At 37.6% G+C, this 26,771-nt stretch overlaps 6 protein-coding genes across 10 annotated transcripts in view; 3 read left to right on the top strand and 3 right to left on the bottom strand.

The window, feature by feature from the left end:
• The window catches only part of LOC109545599 (proto-oncogene tyrosine-protein kinase receptor Ret), a 13,990-nt gene extending 2,610 nt beyond the window's left edge, over nucleotides 1-11,380 (bottom strand). The window contains exons 1-16 of the mRNA XM_019916379.2: nucleotides 11,227-11,380; nucleotides 3,557-3,606; nucleotides 3,343-3,505; nucleotides 2,871-3,088; nucleotides 2,659-2,821; nucleotides 2,504-2,601; nucleotides 2,369-2,451; nucleotides 2,140-2,310; nucleotides 1,652-1,858; nucleotides 1,423-1,595; nucleotides 1,167-1,334; nucleotides 845-1,113; nucleotides 680-794; nucleotides 443-632; nucleotides 243-390; nucleotides 39-168 (exon numbers count right to left, since the gene is read on the bottom strand). Coding sequence (XP_019771938.2) covers nucleotides 39-168; nucleotides 243-390; nucleotides 443-632; nucleotides 680-794; nucleotides 845-1,113; nucleotides 1,167-1,334; nucleotides 1,423-1,595; nucleotides 1,652-1,858; nucleotides 2,140-2,310; nucleotides 2,369-2,451; nucleotides 2,504-2,601; nucleotides 2,659-2,821; nucleotides 2,871-3,088; nucleotides 3,343-3,505; nucleotides 3,557-3,606; nucleotides 11,227-11,275 — 2,395 coding nt within the window. The 5' untranslated portion in view covers nucleotides 11,276-11,380. The remainder of the gene's footprint in view (nucleotides 1-38; nucleotides 169-242; nucleotides 391-442; nucleotides 633-679; nucleotides 795-844; nucleotides 1,114-1,166; nucleotides 1,335-1,422; nucleotides 1,596-1,651; nucleotides 1,859-2,139; nucleotides 2,311-2,368; nucleotides 2,452-2,503; nucleotides 2,602-2,658; nucleotides 2,822-2,870; nucleotides 3,089-3,342; nucleotides 3,506-3,556; nucleotides 3,607-11,226) is intronic.
• Nucleotides 11,381-13,547: 2,167 nt separating this feature from the next.
• On the top strand, nucleotides 13,548-15,853 carry LOC109545438 (ADP-ribosylation factor-like protein 8). The gene is made up of 4 exons (XM_019916136.2): nucleotides 13,548-13,931; nucleotides 14,968-15,122; nucleotides 15,180-15,341; nucleotides 15,403-15,853. Exons 1-4 carry the CDS (start codon nucleotides 13,809-13,811, stop codon nucleotides 15,521-15,523), a joined length of 561 nt encoding a protein of 186 aa, XP_019771695.1. The 5' UTR covers nucleotides 13,548-13,808; the 3' UTR covers nucleotides 15,524-15,853.
• A 109-nt stretch (nucleotides 15,854-15,962) lies between these two features.
• On the bottom strand, nucleotides 15,963-16,793 carry LOC109545439 (MICOS complex subunit Mic10). The gene is made up of 2 exons (XM_019916137.2): nucleotides 16,469-16,793; nucleotides 15,963-16,277 (listed from the first exon to the last, which is right to left on the bottom strand). Exons 1-2 carry the CDS (start codon nucleotides 16,545-16,547, stop codon nucleotides 16,102-16,104), a joined length of 255 nt encoding a protein of 84 aa, XP_019771696.1. The 5' UTR covers nucleotides 16,548-16,793; the 3' UTR covers nucleotides 15,963-16,101.
• Nucleotides 16,794-17,661: 868 nt separating this feature from the next.
• LOC109545436 (dnaJ homolog subfamily C member 16) lies at nucleotides 17,662-21,943 on the top strand. Its single transcript, XM_019916131.2, has 12 exons — nucleotides 17,662-17,956; nucleotides 18,008-18,250; nucleotides 18,313-18,593; nucleotides 18,646-18,826; nucleotides 18,904-19,090; nucleotides 19,872-20,085; nucleotides 20,139-20,332; nucleotides 20,385-20,557; nucleotides 20,613-20,852; nucleotides 20,910-21,108; nucleotides 21,168-21,377; nucleotides 21,438-21,943. The coding sequence occupies exons 1-12, from the start codon at nucleotides 17,793-17,795 to the stop codon at nucleotides 21,474-21,476; spliced, it is 2,325 nt and encodes a 774-aa protein (XP_019771690.1). The 5' UTR covers nucleotides 17,662-17,792; the 3' UTR covers nucleotides 21,477-21,943.
• The window catches only part of LOC109545435 (integrin beta-PS), a 21,511-nt gene continuing 16,602 nt past the window's right edge, over nucleotides 21,863-26,771 (bottom strand). For both annotated transcript variants that reach the window (XM_019916129.2, XM_019916130.2), the window contains exons 12-14: nucleotides 23,346-23,479; nucleotides 22,913-23,065; nucleotides 21,863-22,851 (exon numbers count right to left, since the gene is read on the bottom strand). In XM_019916129.2, coding sequence (XP_019771688.1) covers nucleotides 22,783-22,851; nucleotides 22,913-23,065; nucleotides 23,346-23,479 — 356 coding nt within the window. In that variant the 3' untranslated portion in view covers nucleotides 21,863-22,782. The remainder of the gene's footprint in view (nucleotides 22,852-22,912; nucleotides 23,066-23,345; nucleotides 23,480-26,771) is intronic.
• LOC109545437 (equilibrative nucleoside transporter 3) overlaps nucleotides 24,201-26,771 on the top strand; it is a 5,019-nt gene continuing 2,448 nt past the window's right edge. Inside the window, exons 1-6 of one of the 4 annotated variants that reach the window (XM_019916132.2) lie at nucleotides 24,201-24,549; nucleotides 24,617-24,758; nucleotides 25,324-25,559; nucleotides 25,619-25,895; nucleotides 25,957-26,007; nucleotides 26,061-26,240. In XM_019916132.2, coding sequence (XP_019771691.1) covers nucleotides 25,452-25,559; nucleotides 25,619-25,895; nucleotides 25,957-26,007; nucleotides 26,061-26,240 — 616 coding nt within the window. In that variant the 5' untranslated portion in view covers nucleotides 24,201-24,549; nucleotides 24,617-24,758; nucleotides 25,324-25,451. The remainder of the gene's footprint in view (nucleotides 24,550-24,616; nucleotides 24,759-25,323; nucleotides 25,560-25,618; nucleotides 25,896-25,956; nucleotides 26,008-26,060; nucleotides 26,241-26,771) is intronic. The other 3 variants (XM_019916134.2, XM_019916135.2, XM_019916133.2) reach the window with 3 other exon arrangements.

Raw genomic sequence — 26,771 nt, 5'->3', positions numbered from 1 at the left:
GGACGCGATATTTCATCCGCTTGTTCAAAAATACGAACCTCGTCCCTTGCTTTTCTTGAAATAAGCATTGTCTTCGTAGATATCTCTGGTTAAGCCGAAATCCGATATCTTGCACACCTTGTTTTCGGCCAGTAAAATATTTCTGGCCGCCAGGTCTCGATGAACCAGCTAAAATGCAAAACCTTCATTTTCAACCGTTTTTTTTAGTAATATTGAGATTTTATTGCAAATAATCTACACGCCTTAATATCGCTGAGATAGGACATCCCGCTGGCAATTTGTCGGGCAAAAGACAAAATATCCCTGGCCGTTACTTTGTGCTCAAATGTGTCTTCCAAATGTCCCAATTCGGCGGCGGTTAGAATGTGCCGGCTTTTTCGCAAGTAGTTTCTACAATTTCCAATATCACACTCAAATTCCTCAATTGGTGGGCACTTGTTACCTCAACGACCCGAAAGCTGCATACTCAATAATAACGTACAACGGTCCATCCTCCGAAGAACAAACGCCCAAAAGCTGGATGACATGGGGGTGATTTACCTCTTTTAGCAGCTGATACTCGGAAAATAAGTCGTTGTAATCCTGATTCCTTGCGTCGTTTTTCAGTGTTTTAACTGCGACTAGTGAATATCCTAAAAAAAGTTGCTAGATAAAGCTCCATTGAATAGCTTGTTCTCACCTGGACGGGATGCTATATTGAAGGCTTTCGCTTTGAGCACTTTTCCAAACTCGCCCTCCCCCAAAACTTGCTCAATGAAAATTTGATGTCTAGGAAATTTCCACTTTGCATCAACCTGCAGACTTTGGATATACAGAAACCGAAAAACGATGGAAAAATGCGTACTTTGATGCTTTTGACGCCGTTGGCGCTGGTATTTTCCAGACTCCTGCTCATATGGAAATTCAGCACTAGGGGCTCATTGATCACCGTCCTGTCGATGTAGTCGGAAAATGGGGTTTCGGCTTCCTGCAAATTTTCCAGGTACTTATCCTTGGACGACCTCCTCTTGCGAACCGTCCGCCAAAGAATGATTGAGAAAAATATGGCAAATACTGCCACCAAAAGTCCTCCAGTAGCGAGGAAAATGCATTCGGTGTCGCATGCCAGTCTCTCTGAAATTCCCCAGTTTACAAAGCATGCAACAATATTCAGTTCAGACGCTTACCAGGCTGTTCATCAGCAATCAGTCTATCATCTTTGGGTTCCACTGGCAAAATTTTGTTCGCGAAGAATTTTAACTGGCAGGAACATCCCATATCATCGCAAACCAGCACTCCATTGCATTTGTCGATGCCGCGACCTGCTTTGCTCAACTTTGCAGGAAATGCCGGCTCTAAAATCCAGACTTTTGCTCAAAACCTCAATCCAAAAGCCAGTTTGTGAAAGAAAAAAAACAAACAGAACCTTCGCTTAATGCATACTTGTGGTGCAATCTTGAGGACAGAGATCCTCAGCAGCCAATTCTTCCAATGAGTCGCAGTTTCCATCGGGGCAAAAACGCGGATCCGATGTACAGGTGGAGTACAAATGTGTTTCATGATTGTCTGGGTTCTTGTCGCCTCTCCAAATGCAACGATATGTTTCCAAATGGTTTCTGGAATTAATTTCGATATTTTTCAAAGGGATAACTGAGGATGTGATTGGAGCTACCGGATTTGATAGCCGGTGTCTCCTCCTGTTCCCAAGCCGCACGAGTCTTTTCTAGTGCAACTTTTGGGGCTACTGTAAGATGCGCATCTTGAGTGGATCCAGTCATCAGCGCTGTAGTGACTGCAGGTTTGCGTTGGCTCCATCACAAGCCTCACGTTGATTTCCTCGTATTCTGTTGAGTTGTTTCTGGTCCAGGATATGTTTAGCCTGGAAATTTCATTTTAGGGATTATAAGTTTAGAATGGGCTTCTAATGAAATGTCAGGGTCCTGTGGGGGCCAGCGCGCTCTCCCGATTTGAATGCCTGTGATTTTTTCCAAGGATGCAAAAAACGCTTTGATACAAAAGCTTTCCCGCATCAGTTCGAAAGGTTGAAAAAATTTAAATTGGTCCAAAGCTTTAAAACTTCATAGCTCCCAAACGGTTGGGATTAGGCGACTAATGCCATGAGGCATTTGGCGATAGAAAATGTGGCCCAACTTCCTTTACCTGACATTTTCAGGAGCAACTTTCAAAGCCCCAATATCATCCACGTAAATAATTCCCTCGCGAGTGATACTGAAAGGGTTTCTAGGCGCATTTATGGCTTCGCATCGATATTTGCCCATATAGGAAGATTGGGCGGCTGGTTGAGTCACTCGGGCAAAAGGGGCGGCCGTCCTATAAATGTCTCTATATTACTACCACAATTACTTAGATCCACTCGGGGATAAATCACCGAAATATTTTGCTGTTGTTGTTGAAAATATTGGCACGTTTGATGCGTCTGCTTCCCATGCCGAAGGTTATATTGATATAACCCTGGAAAAATCGATCAATTTGAGCAAATCTTCGAAAAATTTACTTCACTTACTGTGCTGTCCTTGTTCTGGCAGGCTGAGTTGGTGTTTGTTAGGCCGAAGAGGAAGCTAAAGTCCGTTTTAAATGATGCACTTTTGGTAGCTTTTAGCCCTTGAAATAACGACACTGTGTTGGCAAGTTGCGTGGACATGGAACGGTTTCACTTACGGCAATGTATTATTGTTCCATTGCGTCCATTGCGGATATCCACGTGGTAAGTGCAATCCGGCACCAAAAGACCTGAAATGCTCGCATTAGCTATAAAGGCCTGGTATTTATTGGTTCCGATTGGAGCGTGATCCAGGAAGAAAATATTATCAATGCGCTCGCCCTGCAAAAGACAAACAGTAGCGAATCAAGTGGAGTTACTTCGGAGTTACTTTGCGCAATTTTGTGCGGTGGATTTTATGGGTCTCCTGAGGTCTTGGCGTGGTGCATTCCTGGAAATCCTGCCGGATTTCCAGCAGCTTTGAGTAGTTCCTTGAATATTCAGGGGTAACTATGAAGCAGCTGATGTTCACAAGTGCAGAAGCTTCATTGATTGATATGGTCCAGGTGTCAGAGTTTTCACTAGCAGGATAGACGTTGATTTTTGCCCCTGAAAGTTGTTAATTAGATAGACGCATTAATTAATGAAATAAGCCACTATGCGCCACAAAGCGCAGATAACCAGCCAGCTAATTTATTTGGCTAAATTTTGCATTTAACTGTCGTGAACGAGGAATATCAATTAACATTACAATTAATTTGTAAACTCGATTAATCCAACACATGGGCGCGATAATGAGGTGCAAACGTTTTCTGATTGAATAAACGGAAAATGCACATTCAGGGATTGAAAAGGGTGATTACCATTGAACACTTTATAAGAGATGGTTTTAACATCGCATTTATCTAGGTGATGGGGGCCAATACTAATGCGCCCTGATTTACTGTGCTGTTGGTAAGTGCCATTTTTCGCGAAGCAAATCTCTTCCAATTCATCAGCTTTACAAGTGCGGCGCGGGAAATTTGTCTAAAAAAACACAATTTTATGTAACACAAAGTTAGAAAACTTGTGAAATACCTTTGATGCCGATGGTGAACTTGCGGCGGCAGCATGAAGATCCACGATTGCTGCAACCAATTAATTCATTAACTCAATTTTAAATGCATTGTGCCAAAGATCAACATTGAATTACGGCAGGCAAACATCCACACCCTTAAAATGTGGTAAGTCGTTCATACGACTGGGATGGAAAGGTTTGGTGGAACGTTTCCGGTGACATAGCTCGAATACACATTAGCAAATTCACTCCCTTTTAGCTTCAATTTGGTAATTGCTGGCGGTTAATTATCAAAAAATGGGGGCAAAATGCGCGGGCAGGATGATGTTCTTGTGCCCACTAATTAATTATTTGCTGAACGTGGTATTTTTAATCAATTGGCATCTGAAACGTGAAATCAAGCCCAAATCATAGATGATGTTGCAAAGAAAATCCCCCTAATCTACCGAATATTGGCAGAGTAATTCTAACGTTATTATTAACGGCCGTTAAGGGGTGATTGCTAATTAAATGGCTTAGGCAGGTGAAAGACTAGCGCGGGGTATCGAATGTTCGTAAACACGATAACGTTTCAAGACGACCGCATTGACAATAAACCAGTGTTTTCTTTCTGGTCGTTTCTCCTCTATCAACAACGTTGATACCCCACGCGAAACTGACAAGAGACGGGCTTTTAAAGCGGAAAGGAAAGGCGTTTCTTTGTCAAAGTCCCAGCTAGAACGAGCTTTTAGACGGCATTGTTGTTAAAAGTTAGTGGGTGGTGTATTTAGCTAATGTTCCTTTTTAGTGTCTGCCACAGGTTAACATCACGTTAATTATTTGAAAGTCGATGCAAACGCCATTTAAGTTCAGTGCTAATATTAATTATCGCTCAATCATGGACTTTTCCTCATGTTTCATTCGTTTTACGGTTCAGCCAGTTATCCAAGTTTTGGATTAAGTTTTGTTTTTTTTTGCACTGTTTTTTCGCTTTAATCTACTTTTTATGGCATTTTAATTAAGCCCTCCACCTTAAAACCCACAGAACATGGGTAGTTCTAGTTCTATGACAAACACGCATCGGTGCGTTTTATGAATATGTGCCAATTTTGATGGGGAATAATAAGCAGCTAACATGTAATAAATTCATAAATCGTTGTTATGTGGGCGTTTAACCGATATTAATTAATTCGGTTAATGTCCGTTCCTCGAGCGGCAAGTTTCACGAATTTTTGAACAGTTGCATGTGTTGCATCAACTAAGTAAAGTAGGAATTCTGTACATGTAAAATTATTATATTATTATTTGCCGGCATCGTTGAGCGTTAGCTAAAAATAATTGAAACTAAACGTCGACTTGGCCCATTCATGGCAAAAAATTCTGCAGAAAACGATCGCGTGTGGCCCGATTTATACACTTCTTTTGAAGAAACCCTGAGTATATTTAAGACTGCATCGATTTAAATTAACACCCGGCAATTTCTTGCAGCCCTGTGAAGGTTGTCTATTTAAAGCAACATTCACTGCAAGCAGCAATATGCGATAATGATGAACCATAATGAACTTTCTCGAGCTGGAAATTTTGCTATTAACTAATCAACTAAATGTGCCAGCCTGTATTCAATAACAATTTTCAATCACAATCAGTATCCCCATATAACATCCGATGATTGGTTTAGATGGAGTCAACCATTTAAGCAGGTTGATTTTTTTTCATAATTGCTTGATGTATGATACACACTTGTTTTTAGGCTTTAAAAATATTAATAGTAAATATTAGGAGCCCTTCAGTTTTGTTGAGGAACCAGTCGAATAATAGAGATCAATAATATACAGAGTGTTAGGAGCATTCGCGACTAGTTTTGTTTGTTGACGTTTTACCGATTCAAGTTCAGAAATTTGTTTCTAGAGAACCGGTTGAGATATAAATTTCCATTTTGCTTTTTTTGGATAGCGAACATGCGGCATTATCGGGCATCAAAACTGCAGTTCAGTGGCGTGCTTGGGTAATTTTTGTAAATTTTTCAAAAAAGCCTTTTGCTTTGCTTCACGACCTGACGCTAATTCAAAAACTCATTTACCGTAAATGGCTTGAGGTAGAGGCTTAAACTTTCCTGAGCAGAGCACACTTTTGTCTACATTTACCAAAAGTTTCATTGCAATGGTGCACTTTGGTATTTTTTGGCAATTCCAAAAATAACTTCTTCGAAAATGGCTTCAGATAAACACTTATACGCTACTTTTTTGCATATATCACGCTTTCATTTCTAAATTTTTAAAATAGACAGTGGCGTTTTTCGACAATTTTAGGCATTTTTCACCACCGCTTGTTTTATTTTCTTCATACAGTTCAAAAGATCTGAGAGCGATTTTTTGTTGAATGGAGCTCCTTTGCATTTTCCATGTTTCAAGAGCGTAAATAGAGTGGCGCTCGTAAACAACTTTTTGGCAATTTGTCCAAATATGCCTTTTGCTTTGCTTCATCGAATATCGCAAGATCAAGTTCAAAAATTCATCTCGCAAAACAGGCTTCAGATAGATATTTGTGATTTATTCTGTTGAATATAGCGTAATTTTGACTAAATATGCCGAAAGTTTGGATTCAGTAGCGCGCTTTGCTCTTTATAGACAATTTTTGAAAAAAATAGTTGGTTTTTTCCTCGCATGTTGCAGAGTCTAGTCCTATAATAACTTTCTCGAAAATGGCTTCAGATAAACGGGTACCCGCTACTCTTTTACATAAAACACGCTTTGACCTGTAGATTTCTAAAGTTGCAAGTGAGTGGCGTGATTGGGTAATTTTGGGCAAAATTTCAAAAATATCCTCACGCTTTATTCCATGATAGATTGCAAGTTATGTTGAAAAATGTATTCTTCAAAACCTGTTTTATATAAACCTGGGCTTTAATAGAGCAAATGGGACTAGAGTTTTAGTCCAATGCATCGTTAAGCGGTTTTGGGGCATTTTTAGAAATATTCCTTTGGCTTAAAAGTTCAAGTTCAAGTCCAAAAATTAGTTTCGCAAAAACAGCTTGAGCTAAAACCTTGAGTTTTAGTGTGTTGAATAGAGCAAACTTTCGACTGTAGGTCCCAGAAGATTCAATTCAGTGCTTCTCTTAGGACATTTTTTGCAATTTTGGAAACTTTAGGCAAGTTTAACTCGCATTAGCGATAAGAACAAGCTGATTCTCCAAAGTGTGTAAGTAACACAAAAACGTTCAATAAAGCTCTAATTTCACTAGCAAAATTGGAATGAACGCGCTGTACAGCAGCATTATAAATTCACATGGATTTATGTAGGTATTTTTATCGTAAAACTGTGATTTCGGGCGCTTGTGGGTTTAGGATAATTGAAATTATTGATTAAACGTTAGCTCGTCAAGCAAACTTGTATCTTTCAATGACATTGAAAATGTCCCAAAATCGATCCCGGTTTGTTCACTGATATTCTTTAGAATTTAAATCGATCCGGGAAGTGTAATTTGTGGATCGGAGATTTGCTCAAAAGTTGTTAAAATTCTTATCGCATCCTTTTGGTTTTCACAATCCAAACTATGATATCGATTGAATATTCGGATAGTGTCGAATCCAACTGCATTGGATCGTGTTAGGAATATTGCGTGGTAGGAGACGATCGGAGAGTTTCAAAATTTATCGCCTCAAATTCCAGTTAATATGGAATTGCAATTTTCCAATCCCTTGTACGCTCTAACGAGAATATATGGTTTTACCTAAACCTCGGTTTAGAGACGCAACCAGCAATGTAAAAACAAAACTAGCTGGAATGGCGGTGCAGCGATTGATTTATGAGAGGAGAACAGCAAAAAATTTACGAAATGAAAATGATAATAATATTAATAATATGTGTCATGTCAGAGTCAAAATAGAAAAGATCACGCCATGCGATAAAAATCCAATTATTCTAAAAACTTTTCGAACAATAAAAAGTAGAATGAGTTTCCTTCAGCCCGGGACGTTATTGCGTTACACCGGCAATTTTTAATAAAGCAAAGAAGCAAAGGAACCCTAAGTGCCCGATCTTCTTATTAGCAAGAGTGATAAAGTAAATATTTCAAACAGTCTAAGGTTTCAATTAAGGCTGGATCAGGTTGAGCCTAAGTTCTCCATTTACCTTCAATGACGTCGCAATTTATTTTTAATAAACAGCACTATTTAAAAATTTTAGTCCTTGCAAGTGGCTGTAGCTTGTAAGAAATTTAGAAGCAATTTGACTGTTCATGCAATTTGCATGGGAACAAGTGTGAAAATTACGGGACAACTTAAGAAACTCCGTTCTTTTGCTATGCATTTACTAGCGCCGCGGTCCATTATCGTAGTCGGGGAATGCCAATATTTCCTCCACATCACTGGAATTTTCTTTACGCAATTCCACTTTACGGTTTGCTCTTTTCCGGATGAATCATTGCCCGAATGGTCGAAACGGCATTTTTATGCAAAGGAATTGCGGTTAAATAGTGTTTTTATGTCACTTTTAATGGAGGTTGAGTGTAGAATTGCGCGTACTACTTTCTTTACTATGCTTGGAATATTCGTAATTTTATACGGATGGTCTAATTGTGAAGCCAAGCGTTTTAAAGATGAACACCCTGAATGAAATTAAACAGCTAATATTTCGCAGCTGAATCCCTCTTATCAGTTTTTTTATCTTTAACATCGTAATAATGTTTAACATGTGTCAATGGTTATCGGCCAATATTGTGAAATCTACAGGCTTTTAGATTGGGAAAATTAGCGAACAGTGCTGATAATTGTTTGGCATTTTTAATAGAAAAACATTCCTGTTTGTTTAGGAAAATATTCCAACAAAGCACTTCGGAATAGATTCCCAACATTAATCTTTTATTCCGTCAGAATTAATTTGAATTTCAGAATTCAGTTTGATTATGGCGCTGCCTGAATAAATTTTAATATTCGTCTAGAAAACGACGAAATAACAGACGGCAAGAGAAGCTTTTCATGGGCATCATCAATAAACCCTTTGCGTAATTTTTAACTAAAAAATGCCAAAATAATGCATTAACATGGAAAAAATGTCTGCCTGTACACTCCACTCTCTTCAAGCTGCATAGCTATTTTTTTTAAATCAATTGATTTAACCCAAAATTATATGGAAATAAATGTTTTCAACTTGGGTCCAATTGAACTTTTAAGGGTCTTGGTACAAAACCTACCAGAAATTTTTTTAAGTGAGTAAGACTCAACTGAGTTTTTTTAGGTTGTTGCACTAATGCTGTTTTGGCATTTTTGTGATTCTTCTCAAATCATGGCATTCATAGGTTTTCCGCAAAAAAAAATTTGCTATTTAACTTTGATTTTCATTGTGCTTGTTTACGAGACACCGTGTATACTTTTTTTCTTTTCCATCATTTCCCATCCTCCTGCATTAAACCAAAAGCAATAATTAATCAAATTAACCAAAAATTTTGCCGAAAAACAATTTGTGCCAATTTTATAATCATCGGTGTGACATACCAAACCAAATTATGAACCACAACTAAATAAATTAGAAAAATACATTTTTCAAAGAACAAGTTCCCCAAAAATGCAGAGAACACTCATAATGAACCTACGTTAATATTTCAGTGCAAAACTTGATAGTTTCTTTAGCAGGAAAAAACCATTAAAAACCCTCTTCCTATAAAAGATTTATCTCAAACTGCTTCTCCGAATCGCCGTGTAAAAGCATCATTACCAGCGTTGTAAATGCTTGTGGGAAGTTTTAATGCCATTTCATTATTAATCCGCCTGTATTTATTACATGTTGCTTCATGCGAAAGTCTAAAGAACAAACAGTAACTAATTCAAGCGGAAGAATTGCGGATAATAAAAAAAGGATTAATGTGTAACTACAGACGATCTAATTAGGTGCTAGTAGAATTTTCTTTAAAATTGCTTCATTTCAACTTATATTAATCACGTTTTTCGTTGCACTTGGAAAGTTACAAACGGCGCCATATGGCGGGAATTTAAATATTTATTTTCGGTTTGCTTATCGGTTGCATTAAGTTAAGCGAAAATTAATGTCAACAGTCCACAGTTCGGTATAAGCCAACATCAATTAAAAATCGATTTCGCACATTAATTTACGGATCGATTTCAAATGCAGGCACCGTATTTTTTGGCTCATTACAACGGCCACGTTTTTGTTATGTTACTCAAGCAAACTGCGTCTGTTAATAATATTGTTGGAGTGTTCCACGTGTGCACATGTGTATACGAACAACGGCAAACAATATTAAAATGTAGTTGAATTTCCAAAAAATCGCTCAAGTGCAAAAGTTTTAATGAGGTTTCTCTGGGCGGTTTTATCTGATTTTTTTTAGTTTTTTTTTTGGATGCTGCATATCTGAGCTCTGGATGTTAATCAAATTTCCAGTGCAACCTCGTCTCTGTCCTTGCCTAAGATAAATGTATCCGATGGGAATAAATGCACATAATCAATCACGTTCATTTGACAAAATACTGAAAAGTCTTGTATGACTGAAAATTCTTGTATATTAATTTTAGGGCTGTTTTATGGCCCGAACTGAGGCGAAAAGTTCATGAAAACATTTGTTTGTAAATGCTTTATTTTCAAAATCAAATTTTGAAGTTAAATTGGAGAAACATTTGCAAATAACTGGAAAACAGTGGCAGATACAAATTAAATGCGCGAGGTAAAAATGTTTCTAAATTGAACAAGGGATTTGACAAAGAGACTGTGGGATATGAGGGGCTCACTAAAGAAAGTTTTGGGGTGGCAAAAAGAGCGCCGAAAGAAATAACTCTTTAAAATTTAACAATCAGTTGAAATTTGAATCAAATATGCAATTAACTATATAAGAAGAAACCGGTAAAAAGTGTGAGTCTTTTACGCTCTGTATTTTGAAAGCGAAGCGTTTGAAGGTTTATGTTTGTTTGAACTTTTTTGCATTTCATTTCTATATTCAAATGAATATCCGTGAAAAACATTTACATGTTTTTAAATATTTTCGGTATTAAGTTTAGGAGCTAAGAAACGGTTGTCGAAATAGTCGATAACGACAAATTTTTCTCCTCCGGTTGAAAATTTGCGATTTTATGTACCAAACAGTCGCGATTGAAAAAGAAGTAAAGCCAAGAAAAATCTCTGATTAATTCTGGTTTAAATAAATAGCTATGAGGGAAATTTAGTGAAGCAAACAGGTTTTCCTCATTATTCAAAAGCAACATCCGTAAAATCAGATTTCATAAATTGCGCTATTATAAATGTGCATTGTTTTATGTAAAACCAACGGCATCGCAAAGTAAATAATGGAAATAAATGGAAATATGCACTGTCTGAAAGCACCTAATGACACTAGAAGTAGCTAACATGACAATGATTTATGAAATCATACAACATGAGTTTAAAGTTTCCGTATATGATTGGAAATATTCACTTAACAAAAATTTGAAAAATTCACTAACTTCCAGAGTAAAAAAATTAATTGTCAAAAATTGCAATTTTTTAGAATTTAAACATGTTTTTTAATTGCACTAAAGAGATGGGGGTGAGTGAATGGGTGAATATACAGGGTGTTTGAAATATTTCGAAAAAATCAATGAGTGCTGTTGGGAAATCAGCAAAACTGACCAGTCCTCAAAAACTATTTCAAACTTTTGAAAATTCCCAAAGAATAAATCGCACGATATTTTATTTTTGTGTGACAAAAGCCAAAATTGAGACTTACCAAAAAAAGTGACAACAGCAGCAAAAGGGCACAGTGTTGACAAAGTCATTTTGACTAAAAAAACTATCAAATTTAGTGTGAAACCCGAAGAGTTTTTCGCAATAGCGCGAACGATGAAATGAGCGTCGGTTAGCGCAAACAGCGTCGCGATGCCCGACGTTTTCTGCGTCCTTCACGCCGCGCCGCTCCCTTAACAGGTTGCGTGTGTGTCATTTGACCAAATATCTGCATATTATGCTTTTTCGCGCCACAACACTTGCATGCCTTTATTTAATTGATCCTTAAGCCCACACTAGAACATGGATTGACTCCAACCCAGGCTTCACCATGCAAGACCGAAGACAAACTTTCAACTTGCGGTCCTTGCAAAAAAACCGCTCCCTTGGCAGCAGGATTGCGTGTCTTTGAAACGCTAAATATATCTTCATCCAGCCGAAAGTCGCAATATTTTAGCGGTCATTTTCCAGAAACGTGGGTTATTACAAGTATCCGAATTGAATTAATTAGCTCTTGCCCTTTTTTCTTGTTTCGTTTAACGCATTGAAGGCGAAACGAGGTCGCATTCTTCGAAAAAAATATGTTTATGGCCAATGCGATCATTTGCGGGTTGCAATAAAAGGGTAATTTGCCGTATTGAACGCCCACGTTTAACTAGATAGAAACGCTTGCAAATATTTATGTGCGGAACACTGGGTGACGCGTGTCGGGATCAGTCGCTCGTAAAATCTGTTTAAACTGGGATAAATCATAAAAATCGGGACTAGGGAATAGAGGTTAATCAACACAGATTGCCTGCTTTGCGCCGGATCAAATTTAACCGATAACTAAATAAGTTGATATCTCAGAAATGCACCCCAACAATTGTTTGCGAATGAGGGAATTTTATTTTATCATTTTCATTCAATTAAAGATTCGCATCGTTAATTGAATGAAAATGAAAATCCCGATAAAATTCCCTCATTCGCAAACAATTGTTGGGGTGCATTTCTGAGATCCACATCGGGTCCTCACCCGAAGATTGAGCAACTGCCGAATCTGGAAAGTCCAGAAGTTTAACGCCAGCTGAAGTAAAGCGAAATGAGGCGCGTTTAATCCTATGCGGGAATTTACTTGATGACAAAACATCTTTCAATTCTTAGCCTGTTTTCCCATAAAATCCGGAAAATTTTCAACTATTTTAAGGAGTTTCTGTGCAGTCGCGCTCTTTAACCAACGATCCCTTTTGATTAGCGATTCAAACACTCTATACAGGGTGTCCCACCGGGAGCTACTGCGACCTGTACAGGGTGTCCCGTAAGCACATAATCAAAAGGATACTGCGATAGTCTTTGCATCAAAAGGAGACGGTCTGATCTAGCTTAAATTATTCAGTATTTGTTAAAAATCGAATAAAATTACTGATTCGATAGCTAGCATTTTATTCAATATAAGAATATCTCATGCGTCCCGTCATCTGATTTGTTTATATTTGACTGTTTATCTTTGACTGCGATCATCCAAACCCGTTGGAAACTTGTTGACGAAAATATATTTTTTTGCCAAATTTACAAATTTAAACAATTTTTTTCTTGTTAGACGATTCGAGTTCCAGGGACTGGAATATGTGCGAATAATTGAATTTTTTATTGTTTATTGCGTTATTGGAGGACAGCACGCCAAAACGTTGAGTCCGATTCTGACCAAACCATTCAGATTTCGCGCTGTTTTTTTACATTTTTCACTGTTTATTGTTTTAAGAAAGGAGAGCGCCTTAATAGGCTTTTTTCAAATGCCAACCTCAAATGTTGATAATTTTATCTTATTTAGTATTCAAAATAAGAGTAAGTCTGTTAGGGTTGTCCATTCTAAAAATGTTTAGCTTTCAAAATATTGAATTGGGGGAGTATTTCGTAAACTAAACATTTTTGTTATAGACATCCTCGCATAAAATCACTTTAGTTTTCAATTCTAAATTAGAAAAACATATCAAAGTTGGGCTCTCCAATTGGAAAAACAGATTTTGAACGGTTTTTTCAGTAACAGTATCAGGAATTATTTTAAAAAATTTTGATCGTTTTCATTGCAAATTATTTATTAACTTTGCATTTTTAGTTTTTTCACTTTCATTCAAAAACCTTTTATATTATTAACATACTCCTTTACATCAACATACCTACTTATCGTTTATAGTAAACCAAATCGACGATAGCCTGCTAAAGTATCGATTTCGTTCCTTTAATAATTGTCAAACAAATTGCAGTTTTCTATGTCGTTGGGCAATAGCTCACTTAAGTGACAAAAGATGGGGCGCATCCAACTCTTGTTTCTAGCACTTAAACAAGTAGAGTTGTCCACAGATCACAGAGGTTACTCTGTGATCTGTGAAGTTGTAAGCCTTGTTCAGAGTGTTCTGTGCCTTGTTCTATGGAGTTGTCTTATTTATGACTTTTATGAGACTGACAGAAGTAAAATCGAAAACAATAAAAGTTCTGCTAATTACTCCCCTAATTGTTTGTTTGCCAAGCAAGTTTCACAATTTCGAGTGCATGTTGAAAACCGTCTAGTTCGTTTAATCAAGCTCGTTCGCCCCCCAAACGTCCATCATGTTGGCCCTGATGAACAGAATCCTGGATTGGTTCAGAAGCCTCTTTTGGAAGGAGGAAATGGAATTAACTTTGGTGGGTCTTCAATATTCCGGCAAGACAACCTTCGTTAATGTTATCGCTGTAAGTACCTCAAATCTGGTTCCAGTAACACCATAATGGAAAGTTTTACAACCAGTTCCATTGCGGTACAGTGCATGCTAATCAGACAATTATTGCCGAAGATAATGCTCGATAACAATTTAGATGTACAATATAATGGCTTCAGTCTTGTTCAAAGCAGCTAATTCAACTTTGATAGGGTTTGAAGCCACGGAATGCGTTAAAAAAACAATTTAAATTCGAGCTATTGGGTTGATGGAAGGCTGATTTTCATTTCAGTATAATTTGTTCAAAACCACCCGTAAATTCATTTAAATGCTCAGCTAGATTATGTAAATTGAGCTAATGTATTTATAGGCAAAAGTTTTAAGATTTAAGTCCTGAGCTAATTGTTCTAGTCTGCATGAAACTGGTTTTCCTCCGGGTAGATAAAGAGCAGAAATGTGTGCTAATTGATAAGGACTAAGAGAATAAAAATGAAAAATACGGGGCTGAAGGCCTTGAATGCATTTGGCCTGGTAGATTATCGATGTTATTCTCGCAATGAACTAACAAATAAAATGTTCTTTTAATCCAGAGCAACCTCATCATCGTGAATTTTCGATTAGAAATATATATTGCCCCCGGGAACAGTGTGAAGACACTTTAAATTGAAGACCAATTCACAATTTGTTGTCAAGTTGGTCAAATGCTCTAGCTGCTGATGCATTTTTTAGAGAATTTGTTGCAAAAACCTTGCTTTTTGTATCTCTTTGGGAAAATCTTCACCATTCAGACAAGAAGTGGATCCTGGAATTTCGTTTTCGAAGACTGTACATATTAATTGGCTCGATTTTTTCTGCTCAAGTCCAAAACGACCATCGTTTTGTATTAAAAACCCACTTTTTTCTGGACAGTTGCAAAAAAAGGTTGTGACTTGAGAAAAATCACTGGAAACTTTGAAAAATGTTGCGTAAAACAGTCCTTTAAAGCCCAAGCATTTTGCGAACAAACTGTCCCACCTTTGCATTTTTCGGTACGTCCACATAATGTTTTACACCGTTTTCTATTTATTTAGTCTGGACAATTCAGTGAAGACATGATTCCGACTGTAGGTTTCAACATGAGAAAAATCACAAAAGGCAATGTGACTATAAAAGTTTGGGACATTGGCGGTCAGCCCCGATTTCGGTCTATGTGGGAGCGTTATTGTAGGGGCGTAAACGCCATTGTGTAAGTGGCTGAGCGCAAATTCTTAAATAATTGAATGCGAATTGGAATGTTTTCTAGGTATATGGTAGATGCGGCTGATCCTGATAAAATAGAAGCATCGCGCAATGAATTGCATAATCTGTTAGACAAGCCCCAGCTGGCTGGGATTCCAGTTCTAGTTCTTGGCAATAAACGAGATAAGCCGCAAGCGTTTGATGAAAATGGCCTTATTGAAAGAATGTAAGAAAAACCCGCAACCCGTCCATTTGATTGGGTGATTGGACATTGATTAATCTTTTAGGAATTTGTCAGCTATTCAGGATCGTGAAATATGCTGCTATTCAATTTCCTGTAAAGAGAAGGACAATATTGACATAACATTGCAATGGCTGATAGCACATTCAAAGTCTGGTATGCGTTAAGTCGGTGAAGACGACTGGCTTCAATGTATGGTGATTTGTAAGTGTATAATTTAATTCACTACTTACAACTTTTTAGAGTAGCCCTATAATATGATACATATATGGCTAGACCACATATTTAGATAAGCGAAATTATATATTGTTTTCTCTATGTGATGCTAAGTAGAAAATCAAGATTTTATTTGAAAATAGTCAAACGTTTACAACTGTTTTGTTCACTTTTGTACAGAATGCGCTAGGTTAAGGTAAATTTAACACCGTATGCTAATGAAATTTGTCTTTAATTTACATCTAATCAAATAGTATTAAAGTTCAAATTGAATCTCAAAATGATTTGTGCGTTACTGCGTTCCAGGCCCGAACAGGCAACCATCTATTTAGCCGCACTTTATTATGTTTAGGCACCCTAGAACTCGAAGGAACTTAACAAAACACCTCAGAGGAAAACAAACAAACGTATTTATTATAATAGAAAATATATATACATGCTATGTGTGATTTCCAAAATAAATTAGAACCATACAGTATGATAGTTACTAAGAGGCAGTAGTATCCTATGCGGGTGCTGCTAAAATAGCTCACTTCTTCTCGTTGGAAGGACTATGTGGATCACAACTACGTATTGTGGCATTTATATCTTTCTCGCAATTTGAATAGGCCATTCCCACGCCAAAACCGCCTCCCATCAGAATTGGCCATCGTCGTCTTTTGAAGAACAACAACGAAAATACACTGCCCAGCACGATTCCTCCACCTAGTCCAAAAGAAAAATAATTTAGCCAAATGGGCCTTAAAACACTTAAGAAACCAGCGTCTTTAAGGATCTTAACTGTTACTAAATGAAGATTCTTGGGTAAGAAGTCATTTGATATCTTTAGATTCGCTCACATGTTGTGATGACATAACAGGCCATTTTTCGGTTATACATAAAAATACACCACTTACCGAACTTAATGACGGAGTCCGATAAGCACTTGTCCCATTTTCGGCCCAATTCTTCTTCCACATAGACGGGGGCACTCATTTTCCGGCTTAAAAGTGTAGCTCTAGTTGAAGGCTGGTGTCCACCTGTATATTGTCCCGATTACTGGACTACCCGACAAACCGGATCAAAATTAATTTAAAATTTTTGACGATCAATGAGTTGCAGCCTAAAGGTCCCAATTTTGGGCCACAATTTAAGAAACTCAGGGCTTTAATCGACCTGGGACTGCGGTTTCGTTCTTTGCCTGACGTTTATTTGACGAAACGTGTCATAATTGTTCCATTTAGGCAACGATGCCGGATGGGTAGCAAAATTAATCCTGTACTGATCGGAGATTGTTTTTGGTTTTATTATTTGGTGTGGTGTAGTAGCAATTGTTTAGTGGTTTGGTGCTGGAAATTCTAGGCAAGAGCTTCAGGGTGTTCATTTGCCTATATTTGGTTTTAAGGGAATAATAATTTGCTAAAGCTGGCAACATGGCTGAAAGAGACCAACTGCAACAATGTGCGGGAAGGAGAAAGATAGCGCATTTCTATTGCAAAAAAATTAGTGTTTTTGCTACAAACTCCTTGCAGCACATTAGTAAAAATAAATTGCAAATATTTTACTTTGATTGAAACGGAATTAATTGTTTTTCTGGAATTAATTAATCAATCAGAAAAGATTAATTAAAGCTTAGAAGTAAATGACGCTCTTATAAATCCCTGCAGAAGATCATTAGGAACTATCTTCAACTCCAAACGTCAAAAAATAGGTTGACCAGGGCGTGCTCATCTCAGCATTTCTGTACATTCCGTGTTACGCGTGCCCGCGCCAACAATAGTCAACACTATAAAATATATTTGAAATATATTTAAAAAATAAATAAATATATTTGAAACATGCACCTTTTGCTATCAAACTTTCGTCTTGCAGATGAGACGAAAGGGGTGCCAGATACTTAATAGAAATGATTTAATTAATGTTATTTTTTATCAGCTTTGTAGGCTTTTACCTGTTTTGTAGGTGCTATTTAAAAAGCTGATTTTTTGGCATTTTTAATGACTAACTTAAATAACATTTGAATTTCGCGGTTTAATCACCAGCTCGCATCGCTGGCGGCGAGACTGAATACGGTTTGCCGCATTCGCGAAGGTTGCCAAACTAAACAGTTTAATAATCTGTGAACCTAACCCTAAATTTCCGGACCATAGTTTAAAATCAATAATGCTTCCTATTTTTATCATCTATTATTCATTTTCCTAATTTTAGGTAGATGTTTAATGAGATTCTAAACAAACTAAGATGAGATGGGATCGTTTTCGCGTTCTTTGCCTGGGATTCGTATGGTGTTGGGTGTTTGTGAGTGTTTTAGGCGAATTAGGTAACCCCTATAAAAATTTGGGTGTAAGCCCTACGGCAACAACGGCTGAAATACGGACCGCCTATAAAGCGCTGGTCAAAGAATGGTAAATTTGATCTTTATTAAATTACGTGTTGTTAAGAAGGCATGCTTTCAGGCATCCAGACAAATCAAAAGACCCAAATGCTGCGGACCGATTTGTTGAAATCAAACAATCCTATGAGTTGTTGATCGATGAGTATAGACGAAAGTTGTATGACCAGAAAGGTATTACTGAAGATGCATTTCATAAGGGAGATCATCCGAGTCACTTCCAGCCGTTCAGTGCGACTCAAGGGGCGCGATTTAATTTCCATGAGGAAGATATCAGATTTTTTCACGAACTGTCTATCAACACCAGGTAGAAAACTTGCAGAAATTCTGCATAGATGTTTGAGATGCTATACAGCGTTTTTGTTATAGAATGTTCGACACCGTGATTCTACCGGCGAGCCAAACAAAACCCTATCTAATATTCTTTTTCGCTGATTGGTGTTTTCCATGCTTACAATCCGCTCGACATTGTCGCGTAATTCTCGATGCAATCAAGCCTACAGGCATTGATCTGGTCTCGGTTTATGCCAATAGAGAGCCAACCGTGGTAAGGCGTCTGAATGTGCCATCCATCCCTTGTATGGTCCTCCTCGTAGACGGCAACAGCTACATTTATAGGGATGGAATTACCAAATACTCCAAACTATATGGTAAGCAATGCGGTAGCTTCAATCCGAGTTTCTGCAGTTCGCAAGTTTCCAGATTTCATTAAAAAGAAGCTTCCCTACAAGCTAGTGCCCACAGTGGGCGTCGATAATGTGGCCAGTTTCCTCAATGGATGGACGGACAACAGAGTCAGAGGCCTGATTTTCACACAAAAGCCAAAACGCCAGTTCTACTTCCTTGCCACAGCGTTTCGTTTTCGACAGAGAGTAGCATTTGGGTATAACTTTTAAACGCGGCTTAAAACTCGAAAAACTCCGCGTTTTGTTCGGCCTTTTAATATTTCAACTGTTCTAGATTTGCCGAATCACAGGAGCTGTTCGCTAATTACAAAGTCCCCTTGAATATGGACACTGTGCTTTTGTTCAACGAGAATGCCTCTTCACCTGTGGCAAGCATCACAATGGAACAAATTCCTATTAACAAACTGCACGCTGTGGTTTCGTCAAATCTTTATTTAGCTCTGCCCAGGCTATCATCACAGGTAGGCTGAAGCTGCGATTATCTGTTGCTCTTTTTCCTCCGAAAATCCCATTATTCTATGCGAAATATCAAAGCGGTTTCATGACTATAACAAATTAGACACGGCTGGTTAATCCCATTGAAATGCTTATCAAACCTCCTGATTTTCTTTTTTCTTCTTTAAGTGAACAATCTGGGGCGTGTTTGGGTGCACAACATTATGATCTATTCCTAGACAGCAACTCATTAAATATCTTGTTTGGCTTGATTCTTGTCCGAATATTGCAAATGCATAGGTTTTAATATAGACACAATTTCTAATAATGCAGACAAATAGTTATCTGCCATATATCAGATTAACTTGCCATGTTTTATGGCTGCAATTGCGGATAAGCCCCCAACGGAAGGTCATATCCATATAAATAATAACAGTAAATTTATATAAATCATCGCTGATTAGATGATACGACTGCACATAGATCAGTGATTTGAATTTTTTATTCAATTATATTTGCATGCAAAGCAATGCTGCTTTAGTCAGTCAACAAGTAGGAAACTCAAAACTGCGCAACGATTTAATGAAAAGCGAAAGCTGAATGTTTAAAACGAGAAAAATCTTGTGTGTATCAAGCGAATTGAGGACGAGCTATAAATACACGATGCGCGTATATTTGAAAACGATAAAAATCCCAAAAATCGAGTTTTAACCCAACAAACCTGAACATTCTAACAGCATTTTAAAATGTCGCAATTTTTTGCACAAACGTTTAATAAAAACTCTGATGCAATATTTGCGCTTGCAGAATTTATTAGATGAACTTTGTCCCTCCGGATGGAGTAAACCGAAAATGAAAATCTGCGTCGCTCTTGTAACTGAGGAATCTTCAGAGCATGATCTCCATCGTAAGGCGTTCAGACAATATGCTGAACAATTTCCCAAAGGACACAAAGAGAAAGTTCAATTCACGTACATCTACCATAAGCGACAGGCGCATTTTATCAATGCCCTTCGACCGAGTACGAATTGAATCTAAATATTTCCGGCCGGGGAATTTATTTTGTTTTTGCAGATGATCAATTTGTTGAGCCTCTATTGCGTATCCTGTTGTTTTGGAGGCGCGATAATTCGCTGGTGAAATACGAGTGGTCGCCAGTGAAATGGGAAATTGAGAATCATCTAAACAACAGCCACGAAAAGCTCGCAGAAACCATTCTAAGGCTGCTAAAGTCGACGGAGAATTTTCAGTATGAGGCCCATGTTACCGTAAGTTACACGCTGTTTTTATTAGGGATTCTAATGGGTCTTGCAATTAAAGGATTTATTCGACGAACATGCGCTAACGCTCTTGAAAAAGATCTTCTTCCGAATCACTCAGTATATAGAGCTTGCCTACGATAGTCTGGGCAAAGAACAAGTCCTGCCCATACTTTCAGTTCTTGGCTCGATTCTATTCATATTGGGCATCGGTTATTTGATGGCGCATTTAGTGTAAGTGGGGTACTCAGTCGGGTTTAGGGGGTTTCAATAAAAGTGTTTATTCCAGGGAACAGGAGGAAGAAAACGTGAAAAAAATGCGAGCCTCTGATAAGTCTGGAAACAACAATAATAATTCCAAGCCGTCCTATCAGCCGGAACTCAAGCTGCACGATTTCAGGTCGGAATCATACAATGCGCTGGTTAGAATGTTAAAACCTGGCTGTAGAACTGTTTTGCTGATTTTGGACATGCAGTCAAGACAGCAACTGATTCCTCAGTTCCATCGAGCCGTATGGCCGTATCGAAAGTGCGTGGTGGGTACAATTTTAGAATTTTTAAGTCTTAAAAAGATGTATTTATCTAGGAACAAAACGTTAAATTTCGCCTACATGTACATTGAAAAAGGCCTGGCTTGGTACAAGGACCTGCTGCAAGTGTCTCTATTCGAAGAAACAGAACTGAACATCAATCCGAGGAACTGCGTTGGCACCGTTTTAGCGCTGAATGGCCACCGAAAGTATTTCTGCGTTTTTCATGCCAAGCACCGCGAAAAGAAAAAGAAGGTACCTAAACTTTGCACCAACTTTTCAATAGTCCATGTTCACATCAAATAAAATCCTAGGCGCTAAAAAAGATAGAAAAAAGTAAGGATGCGGAAAAGGACTGCGAAAGCGGAGCCTTCATCGGATTCAACTCAGAATCCGATTCTGAATCAGAAGACGTCCTCTTGGAAGGAGCCTTGTTGGACGGCCTCTCTAACTGGTTAGACCGTCTATTTGAGGGCTCGACCCAAAGGTATCACATTAACTATTGGCCGGAGTTTCCCATTAAGGTAATATAACAGAAAGAGCCTGTTAATGGGTTTTGAAAATTTGAATTTGAAATTATGTAGAAGCTAGACCATTATCAAACACCTTCAGCACTAGCTTAAACTCCTACATTTTTCCTGGACGAGAAGTTGGTCTCGTATATTGACCAAGTTGTGCGTTTGAATCGTTCTCAAATGTAAAGAAGAGTTTTATAAAACGATAACCGTTCAATAAGCCAATGCATATACACAGTAATCGAATCAATTGAAATTAGGTCCAGTTATCATTGGTTTTACGTAAGTTACGATATTAATCGAAAGTATATCGCCTTCCTGCATATTTGTTTCATGTTTAAATGTTAAAAGTGTTTGTTTTGTGGATGTTAAGCTAAGGTGTCTTTTTCCATGAGTCGACGCGAACAAAATTGCATGCATTACGATTAACTGTTAAGGAAAAACGGGACCTTAGAATAGTTTTTTCAAAACTTGTTATTGAGATAATCAACTAGTGTGGTTTAACATTATTTATTGCTTGTAGAACGAGTATATATTGTGATTATTGTTTTAAATAAAATGCATTTCAGCTTCGACTCTTGATTTTTGCCTTCCAAAAAACACCTATAGTTGCACATTAAATACAATTCACTTTTTTCGCATTTTAAAAATCGTGCTCTTATCGACATAATTGAACACACACAGTTAAACGCTTTATTAAGGGATTTAAAATTTAGTCAGTGTTAAACAACGATTCATAAACTCAAATAAAAAACTAAACAACAATCAGATCATAATCAATTCGAGTTATCGCACCTTGAAACTATTCTACCATGAGTCTATAAGCGCTCTAAGTACTTTCTCTGGCGATCTATTATAACTTAAAAATTCGTTTAAATATTCACCAACATACCTATTACTAAGCGTAGACATATTAATTTAATTCGCACACTTACATAATATCTGAACTAAAACTACAATAAAAAAAAAGAGTTTTACCTACTACGAGATTAGTAGCGTTGTGGCGCACAAAAAAGTGCTTTCTATATTCGAGATTCTATATCCTATCGAGCTATTCGTACATTGTTTAGTTATTAAAATATAATTCACACCTACGCTTTCTTAAGACAAGTTTTTAAGACACTAGTTTTTAGGCACATCATTTCTAGTATTTTAATTAAAAAAAATAAGTTAAGTAAATCAACTCAACTAACTCTAATTAAAGCGTGGCGAAATTTATAATGTTTCCGAGCTTGAGAACGTAAACAATCAGGTCAAATAAAAACTTGAATTTGAAAAAAATAACGCGAATTATTATGTTTTCTTAATGCATTCATTTGCCTAAGTATAATATGGCAGTTTAGCTAGAGTTGGCAATATGTAGAGGTTGCATACATACCTTCAGTTTGGCCTTAGTTTAACTTAGTTCATGGTTTTAGCCTTTGCCGGCGTATGTGGGATTTTTGAACGTCGATGTCGCCTGCTTGTAAATCGGATTTTCGCCCTAAAACAGCAAAAAAACTCAGCTAAACTGGAGCTTTTATCAACAGAGGCTGTTGACTTACAGTGTCCCATTTGGCCAACATTCTTTCCTTTTCAAATCGGGCGAACTCCCGCCGATCATGGATCGTGGTCAGAAGTTTCCATAGCAGTAAAATGGCCATTCCAATGAGAACAATAGCGGCAATAACTCCAAATACAATTCCGAGCACAAATATCTGAAAGCATGAGTTAACTTAGTGTGCGCTTAAAGACTTACTCGGCTTACTTTTGGACTATTAGGGTTCCGCGCATATTTTTGAACATAACGAATACAAGACATTGTCTGCTCGATTGAAGAGGCAGGAATTGATAGGTAAAACTCACTAGAGTGTGCTGATTTATGGGCAATTAACTAGGCAAACAGGGAGCGAATGTGTCGAAAATTAATTTAAATATAATAAAACGATAAGCCGCGCGACCTGGATCAAGTTGAAATAGTTTTACGACCAACTTTACCTCAGGGGGGCACGTTCTTTCCTGCTGCGCCCTGATATGCAGCTTCCTTTCAATATCGTAGTAATACACGTAGGTGAACTGACAATGATCTTCATCTGTGTAGCGGCACAAATATTCGTTGGTTTCTTCAATAGCTGTAACAAAAAATCAATTAGTTTGCTTAAAGATTCGAATGTTTAATGAGTAGAGTTATCAAAAGAGACGGGGTTTTGCGGTCGTTTCTGGAAATTGCTGAGCTTTTCGGGCCTTGTTGCACCTCTGAAGATGCAAATCAGTTGCAAAACGCCAGGCAGGAGCTATTTCGACCACGGCCTAAAAGGCTGAAAAGCTCATCAGGTTCAAGTACTCCAGTTTTCAATAAGCAGGAGAAAAATAATGAAATCTTGCACAGTCGGTATTATGCTTAGATAAGATAAGGTGGCACAAAAATCGGCATCACAAGATTAGCAGCGGCATTATCTGCTGCATTTTTGGATTAACTCAATCAATGTCTACAGCAGAAAAACCGAGAGTCAAATTAATCTAAACTTTCCATCCTCACGTGATGGAACTAGAGCTATTCACGAGTTATATCGAAAAAAACTAATAGTAACCATATGCAAAAACCCGTTAAATTAGAGCCTGACTGTTAAAAGAATGGAAAAAGTTCAACTTTCCCAAAAATTATGCGCTTGAAATACGATGCAAAAAGGTCGAATGCTATCAGCTCGCACCATAGCGCTTGGCTATAAATTAAAGACGTTTCAGGCCTAATAAAAGTAGAGCAATACAAAAAAATTATCGTAATTTCCCGGTAATCATGCTCTTATCGTCAGGAATGTTATCTAAATTGTTATCACCGCATTTTATCAGGTGCAATACACATTTTAGCGTCTCTAATGTTTTTACAAAAATATACGGCATGTATGTAGTCAAGTGTACATTGTAAGCTCTCACTATTGAAATGGAATGTCAATTATTCGCTTGTTTGCTCAAATCTATTAATCTTTTGAATTAAAAGTGTCGTAAAATTTTTGCTGATATTTCCCTAATGTTATGGACCGATATACGATTAGGTGCGACAAGTTACTGGTGCTCTGGCGAACCTGCAAACTGTCTACAACTGTGGAACAATCCGCAGATAATAGAGACTAAATCATTTTCGACCGAACACAAGTGAGTAGCTGTGGTTTACGAATGTTAGATTAGCCCCCAACTCAAACAGGTAACAAACGACTTTGTCCTTGCATAATTGCGAAACATTTCATTAATATTCACCGCACATATTTTAGTCGTAGCAATTAATTAATTTTCCACATATTAAACCACGCTAGTTTAAAGCATTTACATATGTGGATTACTTTGGAAGAAAACCAACAGTTGCTAAGGTGCAAACCAGGGAAATGTTCTCGGACGTAACTCGAACATATTTAGGTATGATTTGCTTAAGCATATGCTAAAAAGTGCTCACTAACAGCGGCTTTACGCATTTTAAAATAGTTTGTTTCCAATCTAACGAGTTCTGGTCAAATGTTTAAAAAACTTAAACTCTTCAAGCGCTCCGCGCTGCATGTTCTATCTGGAATGCTGTTTGCTTTGTCCAACTTTGAACAAAAGGAGTAGTCAAAGTCTCATTTTATTGAAAAATGTTGATTAATGTAGGGCGTGTTCGTTTGGGTGTAAAACTTCAGTAACTTAATTCCAGCTGGTTTTCAGCAATTTGCTAACAGATTTGTTTGTTAAATGCCTTAAGCGAATGAAAAGTTCAGTTGCAGTCACGTGGCAATCGTAATCAGACAAAGATATTTATATAGCCCAGATTAAGTTAAGATTTTGTAAAGAATGCCGAACTGTGTCCTCATAAAGTTCGCCTTCAATATTGACAAAGCAATTCAAATTAGCTACAATTAATTGAAATCGAGCAATAAATGCGGAAAGAATAAACCTCGGGGCTTTCGCCATAACTCATCGTTGATTAATGTGGATGGTTTTGTTCCAGATGAGAACAGCTTGTCCCATACATTTATGGGAAAAGTTAATCACTGAACGGCTAACTATGTACTTGAGAGATTCGCAGATAAAATTGTTTATTAAGAAAATAACTGTGAGACGAATCGTAAAAAAAAGATGAACATACCCAATATTAAGGATAAGTATTACATTACGTATGGTATATTTTACTTGCTGGGGATACTCACGTTCATCCCCAACTATTTCCTTATCAATGCCAACCGAGTAAGTAGAAATTTTCAAAAATTGCCCGAAAAACAGCGCATTTTTTGCGAATATTTCAGTACTGGATGTTTAAGTTTCGGTTCATGGGGTCCCAAACCGAACCAGAAGATCCCAACATAGGCCCAGGCCCTCCAAAAGAACGCAATGTGTTGCAGGCTAGTTTTCCAGCGTGTTACTACATAGTGTCGCAATTATCGGTGATTATTTTCATTTTACTAACGGCAGCTTTTTCCAAGACGTTGCCGCCGCCAGACAAGCGAATATCAGCCGCTTTACTATGCACTTTAGTCTTCTACGTGGTTAACGTGATTTTCTGCAATTTAGTCACCGACTCCTGTGAGTTTTCCAGCTTTACCCTTGGAGGTTCCAACTGAACACGTTTTTGATTCTTTTCTAGTTCAAGGGGTGTTTTTCTTCCTTGTCATGTGCATAGCATGTTTCCTGGGGGGTAAGTTGCGGAAAACAACCAAAACCATCTACTAATGGCAAATGTTTGTCTAGTGTCGAGTGCAGTGATCCTGGTAAGTCTGTTTGAGATGGTAAGAAAATTCCCGGTTCAATACTACAGCGCAATCCTGACTGGCCAGGCACTATGTGGGGTTGTTTCAGCCCTGATCCAAATTCTCACGATTAGTGTGACCGATGTGCCCGTTTATGGCGGATTTATATTTTTTGGAATCGGTAAGTGCGAATCGCTAGTAAATACCCGTTATCAATCTGCGATAATCGGAGATACTTTTACTTGAGACCCATGGATGTGCGTAAACGGATTGCAAAAAAATTGCGCTCAAGTTTTGGCGAATTTCCACTGCTCGCATCAATAACACTTTCAATGTTTTCAATCAAAAGCTGCTTGAAAAATGCCGCAAAAACAGCATCGTTTCCAGTTCTTCTACTTACTAAAACCTAACTGTTTCAAGTTGTACTTATACAGGGTTATTCACGTATACGGCACGGACGTTTGCGGCTAGCCCGTTTGTTTTTTGCAAAGTATTATTTGATGCATCCACAGACCCCTATCGGGTGCACATTTTAAAAATATTTTTGTAATGTACAGAGTGTCCCAAAAGCCCTAAAAGTATCAACGTTGTGTTTTTCCAAATGAAATACCCTATAAATTATTGCATTTTTGGATTCTCTGAGCAAAATAAGTGTTTGTTTTAATAAGATTTATAATGTCTAAATCTAAAGGTTTTTTAAATAATTCGAATT

The sequence above is a fragment of the Dendroctonus ponderosae genome, unplaced genomic scaffold (assembly GCF_020466585.1).
Source record: "Dendroctonus ponderosae isolate FM_Combo_2020 unplaced genomic scaffold, Dpon_F_20191213v2 Dpon_F_20191213_5, whole genome shotgun sequence".
NCBI classification, from domain to species: Eukaryota; Metazoa; Arthropoda; class Insecta; order Coleoptera; family Curculionidae; genus Dendroctonus; species Dendroctonus ponderosae.
This window is presented reverse-complemented; position numbering and strand designations above follow the sequence as displayed.